This window comes from Labrus bergylta, chromosome 21 (assembly GCF_963930695.1).
Source record: "Labrus bergylta chromosome 21, fLabBer1.1, whole genome shotgun sequence".
In the NCBI taxonomy this organism is placed as follows: Eukaryota; Metazoa; Chordata; class Actinopteri; order Labriformes; family Labridae; genus Labrus; species Labrus bergylta.
The window spans coordinates 1,084,049-1,092,497 of NC_089215.1; the positions used below are offsets into that span (position 1 = coordinate 1,084,049).

The window sequence follows — 8,449 nt, forward strand, 5'->3', positions numbered from 1 at the left end:
AAACAATATATTTTCATATACAGGTGAAAATCCAGAGTCAACATGTTGGCAATAAGCGCTCTCAGTGCAATCAGTAAATCTGACGTGGCACGTTTTGGTGACGTCACCAACGTGAGCGGCGACGTGTTTTCCAACTGAGCATGTAACCAGGAAGAGGCTGCTCAAATATCAAGATGTTAACTGGAGTAAGTAGAATTTAAACGTTTTCATTTTTTCTTGTATGAGATATAATGACCAGAATATGTCTCGTCTTTATATGTGGATGAAAAAGTTAATAAATATTGTCCGTTAGCAGGATATGTTCTTCTACTGAGGGGAAACAACTGTCGTGCTAACGTTGCTAATGCTAAGGCTAGCATGCTAATTATTTACATTTCTCTAAGCTTACAATTATTTAACTTCACCGTCACGTTTACAAAACCACGTAAAGATACACACAGCTCCTGATATATAATCTATAACAGTTATTTATGTGTGTTTAAACTTTGTGATCATAACTAGCGACCGTGAGCCGAGAGCTGCTGTTTATGACGGTCGGTGTTTTGGTTAATCGTGTGACCGTGTTAACTGGTGCTTCTTAACTGAATTATTCTGTAGTTGTCGTTTTTACAGCAGCTGTTTTGAAACGTACAGTCCTCGCAGTTGTCAATTTGTTACGTTTTTTTTAATAATGTAAAAATAATACTAATCTGGTGAGACGTTAACGAGTACTTTTACGTTTCCAACGTCTGCCGTAACCACGACGACCACGTACGCTTTCGGCTGACAGTCCACAGTTAACACGGTCACTCGTTTAACCGATACACCAGCTGACGATAGCTTGAGTTAAATACTGTTTTTCCAACTTCAGTACAAACTCGCAAATCTATGGAGGACGAGATCTGACAGAAGTATAAATAAATAAATAATTAAATGCGTCAATAAATAAATAAAAACTGGTAAATAAATGGGACATAAATAATTAAATGTCTTACATATATTTCTACATTTATTTATTTAAACATTTATTTATTTCCATATTTATTTATTTATTTATACATGTATTTATTTCCACATTTATGTATTTCCATATTTATTTATTTATACATTTATACATTTATTTATTTATTTATACATTTATTTATTTATTTATTTATACATGTATTTATACATTTATTTATTTCCACATTTACTCACTTCTACTTTTATTTATTTATACATTTATTTATACATTTCAGTGTCCGTATGCTAATGAGGTAGGAGGGACTAACGTCAGTCTCATTCAGGATCGGTCAACTGAGCGATCCAGTCAGATCTATTCCTAGCGAGACTTCCTGTTGACATTAAGCAGACTAGCATGGCTTCAACCGGGAGACCATCTACATTTATTCATTTATACTTCTGTCAGATCTCGTCCTCCATACAAAGTAACATAATCTCTAATATAACGCTGTAGTTGTGTGTTGTGTTTTTGATTATTTATTATAAGCAAGAACATTTTTTAAAAGTGGGTTAGACTAGAAGCTAGCCTTAAAAGTGGCCGTTACAATGTTTGAACTATGATACTATTTTGTTTGTCATCTTTCTCCCTTCATTCACAGCTACAGTTATTATTTACACTTTATCTGTATAAAAAAAGACTATCTTACACTAATTAATATACACATCTGAAAATATCACATGCATTTGATTTACAAAGGAAAACATGTAGAAAAAAACAGAAACGTTTACACTGGGAGGACGGGGTTCAAAGTCGATGTAAAGATTTAAAGGACCAATCTGTAAGAAAAGCTCTGTATCTAGTGAATTATAAAGTGACCTTACTATATGATCAGACATTAAGGAAACATGCTATGTTGAAGTCTCTGACAGTAATTGAATTGACTCCCGGGGACAAATAAAGTTTTTTGAATTGAAGTAAAGCAGGGGTGTCCAAAGTGCGGCCCGAGGGCCATTTGTGGCCCTTGAGGGGATTTTTTGCGGCTCGTGACTTCAAATGAAGAATCAGAAGATTTTGATTAAGATCGGCACATTATCTTATTTTTCTTTTTCATGTTAACAAGTGCTGAACAATATTCCTAAAATAGAAAATGTTCAGTAACGTGTATGTTGTTGTTTTTTTTTAAATCTACAGCTTTTACTATTTTCCACATTGTTTTGTAAACTATGAAAAAAAACTTATGTAAAGTTTTTGCAAACAAGCGGACTGTTGTTTAACCATTTAATGACCTGAGCTAAATGCAGAAAGCTTTTCTAAAAACATGAACCACGTTACAGACTTGATTCTGAGAAAAAAACAAATAAAGTAGAACGAAGAAATCAAAATATTTGATTTCCTTTTATTAAAGGGTTTCTTTAGCGAGCCTTTTGATTCTGATCTACAAAGCCTTACTATTTTTAAAACTATATTTTAAAAAACAAAACCTGTGGCCCGCGAGCGATTCTAACACGACAATTTTGGCCCTCAAGAAAAAAAGTTTGGACACCACTGAAGTAAAGTAATCTTAAAGGACCAATCAGGACCTACTCAAAGGACCAGAAATCTTATGTTTTAAAGAGGGAAGGCTTGAGATAGCTATATGTACTGAATCTCTAAGGGCTTTGTTTCTTCCTTATTGATCCCTCAGGATACCAATGATGAAGACGTGTCTCTGTTTGATGCAGAGGAGGATGCAGGGAAAAGGTCGAAGAGGATGAATATTAAGTAAGTTAACAGATGACTGATCTCTATTTAGAGATTCTACATAAAAATGTAGATTCTGTACTGAGGGTGGGAGGAGGGGTCTGGGTTTTCAGCATGGGGAGAACTTGTTGTTTTTAGGTTTATAACTCGTTTGTAGTCCGAGCTGTAATGATCTATTACGAATCAGCAGGCTTTGGTGTATACAGGATAAACAGACAATCCTCGCTCATGATATTCTGCTTCCTCATCAGCGGTATTCTGAAGAGTTATTCGTCTCTGAAAACGGATATCTCCACAACACTACATTTAAGAATCTGTTAGAGATCAAACAGTTCAACTAGAGCAACAAATCTGCTTGACACCAAGTCATGAAAGCCAATCAGCATTGAGATTCCCAACTACCTGAAATGCACCAGAAACGATTGATCCAATCGCAAGTCAACAAACAAACAAGTTATTTTCTTCCCCTCTTGAAGACACACTTGATTGATTTTGTCAGACAATTATAGTCGATCATTGCCGATTGGTTCTGACATCGACAGAGGGGACCACTGCTGTTCTGAAGGGAATGTGATAAAACAAGGTAGATGTGTAACAGTTTAGCAAATGGATTTTTTAGTAAATAGTGTCACCATATCAACCAATAATCAAAAAAAGAATCAGATTTTACAAACACTCAGTTGTTGCAGCTCTGTAGTCTGATATTTGAATATTCTGCCATTTAGATAAATCATCCTCGACATTGCATTAATCGTGTTTCAACGTGTTACCAGGCACCCAGTGGCCTCGTTCTTCCACCTCTTCTTCAGAGTCACAGCCGTCCTCGTGTACCTGCTCTGTGACATCTTCAGTCCGGGTTTCATCGGCTGCATGGTCACAATAATCCTGCTGCTCTCGTGTGACTTCTGGGCAGTAAAGGTTTGTCCTTTACTTTGTTCTACAGGATCAATATTCTCCAGTGAAACATCATGAATCCCATGGTGACATTGATTTATGTGTAATTGCAGAACATCACAGGTAGATTGATGGTCGGTTTGAGGTGGTGGAACCAAGTAGACGACGATGGACGCAACCACTGGGTGTTTGAGGCGAGGAAGGTGAGAAGCTCAGCCAGTATGTCCTCCTTCTAACTTTAGATTCTGATCCTGAATGCTCTGGATTTGTTTGGACCAGAGAAGGTAGGCGCTTTTAAGACACGCCCCCACACGGCCGTTTTGGACGCCCCTCGGTTTGTCAGATATGAGAGCAGTTATCAGGTCAACAGGTGTTGCAGTGATAGAAGCGGTCAAGAGAAGTGGTTCAGATAGAAGTGATTGTACCCGACCTAAAAAGCCTCTGCATGTTTCTAATAAGCTCCACGAGCAGAAACGTGCTCAAACTAGGATCAATATTGGAGATGCTTTTGAAAAATGGAGAGAGGTTAGAACACAGAAAGGTTTACAGACCCATGCAGAGCTGGATAAACACTGAAGCTTCAGAGTCCACCACATGGTGACCAGAGTGAGCATCCACTCTAGAGAGGGGGGGGGGAGAGACAGCTCTCTATGATGTTTAGAATTTAGACTGCAGCACCCATTTTAAACACTAGGTGTCAGAGTTACATACTGCTCCTTTAAACTAATCTGACTCTGACCTGACGTACTGTGTGGGTTGATATATGTTCTTGTTTACAATCATCACGTCTTATAGTATTTGCAGATGTCCTAACTGTGAGAATATCCTGTTGTTCTTTTTCTTTTTCTTTTTTTCAGGCTTCTGGGAAACAACAAGCATCCGATTCTGCATCCGAGTCCAGAATCTTCTGGCTTGGTCTGATTATTTGTCCGGTCATCTGGGTCATCTTTGCATTCAGCACTCTGTTTTCCTTTGAGATAAAATGGGTGGTAAGTCCCCATTTAAACTTTTAAAAGTGGCATTATTGTTCTATTTTCAATGTCAGCAAATCCATGAAGAGGACCAAAACCATCGATGTGTTGGTCTCTTTAAATCAGGCCAGACAGCTCACTAATGGAAATGGCCATTTTGGCCATTTTGCTCATTGTTGGGACTATGATGAGCTGCTGTTTCATCAGTTTGGTGGTTTCTACGATGTGTTTAAAACTGTAGGACTCAGTACTACCTTGGCATTGTTTAAACACATGCAGGAAAAAATAGTTTGTGGTCAAGACAACAATCCCTCAAAGCTGTTTTATAAGGAACGCTTTCACAAATGCAATCCTTAAAATTTCTAGAGAATTTCAGGAGGATTTCCCCTGCAGACTTTCTGCAGAAAAAATACTTTGAGCTCAGTGCGAAAAAAATCAGGAATATTTCTGGAGTTTTGTGCAAGTGTGAACCGACAGCTTCAGCTCACTACACTCACTTGGACAAAGATTGTCATGCAGCTTTTCTCTCACAAACTAGCAGGATGAAATGTTTGTAAATTCAGCAGCTCCCGACAAAAAGCTGAACAAAAAAATCAACTTTAGAGAAAACAAACCGAGGAGGAGATGGAGGAAGAACTTAATGAATTAGAAAACGTTTTTAAATGAACAACTTTTGCATCATTGTCCTCCATTCAATAGTAAATTTTAGACTGTTACTTTCTGAATCCATAATGTTCCTGGACCAGTGGCTCTCATGGTGGGACCAGTGATCCCCCCTGGGATGATGTGACACTTTTACTTTCAGCTTTTGGTCTCTTTATTGGATTTGTTGATAAAAAGAGAACCATGAAATATTCACATTATTCTTCTGTAACGATATTAACGATTGTTGTCAAATCTTAAATGTCAAACTGTGAAAAATGTCCCCTCTCCCAGCCGGTAGTGATCATGGGCGTCGTGCTGCAAGGCGCCAACCTGTACGGCTACGTGCGCTGTAAAGTGGGAGGGAAGACCAGCTTGAAGAACATGGCTACCAACTATTTTGGACGTCAGTTCCTCAAACAGGTGATTTTTGAAGCCTAAAAACAAATTGAGAGGTCGGGTAACTTCACATTTTTCAAACTCTCATGCACGTCTTGTTTTTGTTTTCCTCTCCACAGGCCATGTCTAAAGAAGAGGAATCGTAGAGCGCCGCTCTGCGATGTTACGTTTGCATTATTCTTAATGCTCTTATATATTTTCTTTTAGCGAGTGGACATGTAGAAAAAAAATCCCTTTTGCAACATGAACTAAAAATAATTGTGTTTTCTTTTTTAATGTAATGTCAATAAGGAGAGGGATGTTTTGGTGTTCCACAGGGAGGGCTGAGGTCTCGTCGCCCTCTTCAGACTGCTTGTTTTACAAAAGTGCCGTCATCACGTCTTTGTGCATTCATATGGATTCCAAAATGGCGGAAATATTGATGTCCCAGTCTGTGAATTTAGCGGCATTGCAAAAGCACGACACAGCGCGAGCTCCACACACACACACACAGTATGACATACACACACACACACACACACACACACACACACACCTTTTTCTAGCATTCCACTCGGCTGAATTCAGATAGAAGGCGAAACGTCACTGGGACGTGAATATCACGTCTTGAATTGGCGGTCTGAAGAGGGCTAATAACTGAAATCCAGCCGTTTGTTTCACCAGCTGATCCTGAAGTGTGATAAAGGATGTGAAGCAGAGCGTAGAGTGACGGATCACGTCGTCTCTCCTCCCTCTAAATGATTCTTCAGGTTGGGATCTTCTTTGGTTTGTGTTTATTTTGCTTTTTAACTCAAATCTCTCTTTTTTTTTTTTTTTTTAAATGAATCTGTAGTTTGGAGGAGGTACAAACGTCAGTGTTTATATCAAAGACAAGCTTGTAAAGTAAGAGTGTAAAGTATTCCAGGAGGTTTGTAAATGTGTATGTAAAAGAAACTATGTGGAACGTCTTCCTTTGTGCTAATACATTTGTAACATTTTCTGAATGGCGTCCTGGTTTTTCTTTCTTTACAGTTATTCATTATACACAAAAGATTCAAACAAAGAAACACCTCAGTAAACTATTTTCAATGTGAGTTTGAGTTCACTTAAAGGACGTGTGCCCAAAACGTCAAACTCTGAACTGGTTAGATGTGAAACGATTGTGAACAAACACCACAAAGTTCATTTTATGAAAATGAAACAAGGATTTGTGGAAGCACTTATTTCCAAACGAATGCTAAACTTCCTAATTCAATGGCACTGGGGGCGCAGGAGGCCTAGCGGTTTGATGGTACCCCATTCATAGAGGCTGTAGCCCTCCATGCAGGCGGCCCCAGGTTCAAGTCTGATCTGCGGATCCTTCCCCGCTCACTCTCTCTCCCTGATTTCCTGCTCTACTCCACTGTCCTATCCAAGTAAAGGCTTAAAGCCCACAGATGAAATCTATGAAGAAAAAAAAAATGAGCAGAGTCTCTGTCTGCCAGTTGTCCATTGTGCAGAAATGTCATCCCAGACTTTCTTCCTCTGTCCTCAATAATGTACTGGGGAAGAACTGAATATGGTCAACACAGCAAAAAGCTGAGTGTTCTGGGTGTCTGGGGTCACCAGAGTTGTGTGAAGTTAAAGTGGTGTCACTCACGAGCCAAAAAAAGTGAAAAACTAGATCTATGTAAAGCTAAAAAATATATATAATATATAATAATAATATATAAATTATAATATAATATATATTATATAATTAAATAATTAATTATAATAATAATATTTGTAATTATAATATAATATTTTATAATAATGTAATAATAATTAAATAATAATTCTAATATATATTATTATAATAATAATATATAAATAGTATATAATATATATTGAACTCAGTTTTTAAATTTTATTGGTGCATTTCATAATGATACCAGTGTTTATTATCTACTATATATTATTGTTTTCTAATGATTTCAATATTTTTTATGTTATTCTGAAGACGTTGGCTCTTTAGATTTTACATTAAAAATAACTATTTTTCTGTTTTTGTCCTTATCTAGACTACAGCGACACCTAGCGGTTCACCTTCAGCCTATAGTTAGTTTTCTTTTTAAAGTTTGATTTGTTTTTGGTATGAAAAAAAAACAAACATTAGTTATTATTTGGAGTTATTTAACCAAAAATAAACATCAGCATGACCATAATTATGAGTGATTATCTATTTAATAATAAAATTGTATCGTTTTATATTCCACAACAAACATGGCGTAAACTTTGTTCCAAACGGTCCCAGGATCAGGCGGACCCGGAAGAGAAGCCACTCCCAATTTCGTTCCAGAACATGGTGTGATGTACTTTCAAAATAAGAGCATCTAGTTTATCTCACCTGAAACACATATTTGTTACGCGTTGTTCTGCCACATAAAAACGCATTTTTATCTCATGGTTTGATAACACGTACAAATGTAGAGCCTGTTGATAAGTTTGACGCATAAGAGAACTAGTAATCCATGTTTAGAGGACACTGGTTATTTTACTTTGAAATTTAAACCGGAAACGTTCGCCTTGTAACGGCTTACTGCCATAGATTGACGTGATTGCTGTTAGCTTCCCACAACAGTAGCACTAGGTTGTGTTTTTCATCATTTTTATGACATAAACTGGTGTGTTAATCGGTTTAAAGTCACTGGTGGAGGTCCTTTGAGTGGAATTAGCTCCAGGATGATTCCCACCGAGGACGCGTCCGCCAGGAAGCGGGAGATCGAGGAGAAGCTGAAGCAGGTCAGGAAGGAAGCATCACAGTTCAGCCATCTTTATCTAATAACAACAACAAAGCTCTCTTCACTAAGATGTCTTCATCTTTATTTTATGAGACATAAAAAGTCCCAGCTCTCTGTCAGCGTGATAATAAGTGAGTCAT

The 8,449-nt window shown here is 37.5% G+C and overlaps 2 protein-coding genes across 7 annotated transcripts in view; both read left to right on the forward strand.

The window, feature by feature from the left end:
* Positions 1-58: 58 nt before the first annotated feature.
* tvp23b (trans-golgi network vesicle protein 23 homolog B (S. cerevisiae)) lies at positions 59-6,551 on the forward strand. Its single transcript, XM_020654018.3, has 7 exons — positions 59-185; positions 2,607-2,683; positions 3,436-3,580; positions 3,670-3,759; positions 4,414-4,545; positions 5,464-5,592; positions 5,688-6,551. The coding sequence occupies exons 1-7, from the start codon at positions 174-176 to the stop codon at positions 5,712-5,714; spliced, it is 612 nt and encodes a 203-aa protein (XP_020509674.2). The 5' UTR covers positions 59-173; the 3' UTR covers positions 5,715-6,551.
* Positions 6,552-8,096: 1,545 nt separating this feature from the next.
* exoc7 (exocyst complex component 7) overlaps positions 8,097-8,449 on the forward strand; it is a 20,200-nt gene continuing 19,847 nt past the window's right edge. For all 6 annotated transcript variants that reach the window (XM_020654027.3, XM_020654031.3, XM_020654029.3 and 3 more), the window contains exon 1: positions 8,097-8,310. In XM_020654027.3, coding sequence (XP_020509683.1) covers positions 8,251-8,310 — 60 coding nt within the window. In that variant the 5' untranslated portion in view covers positions 8,097-8,250. The remainder of the gene's footprint in view (positions 8,311-8,449) is intronic.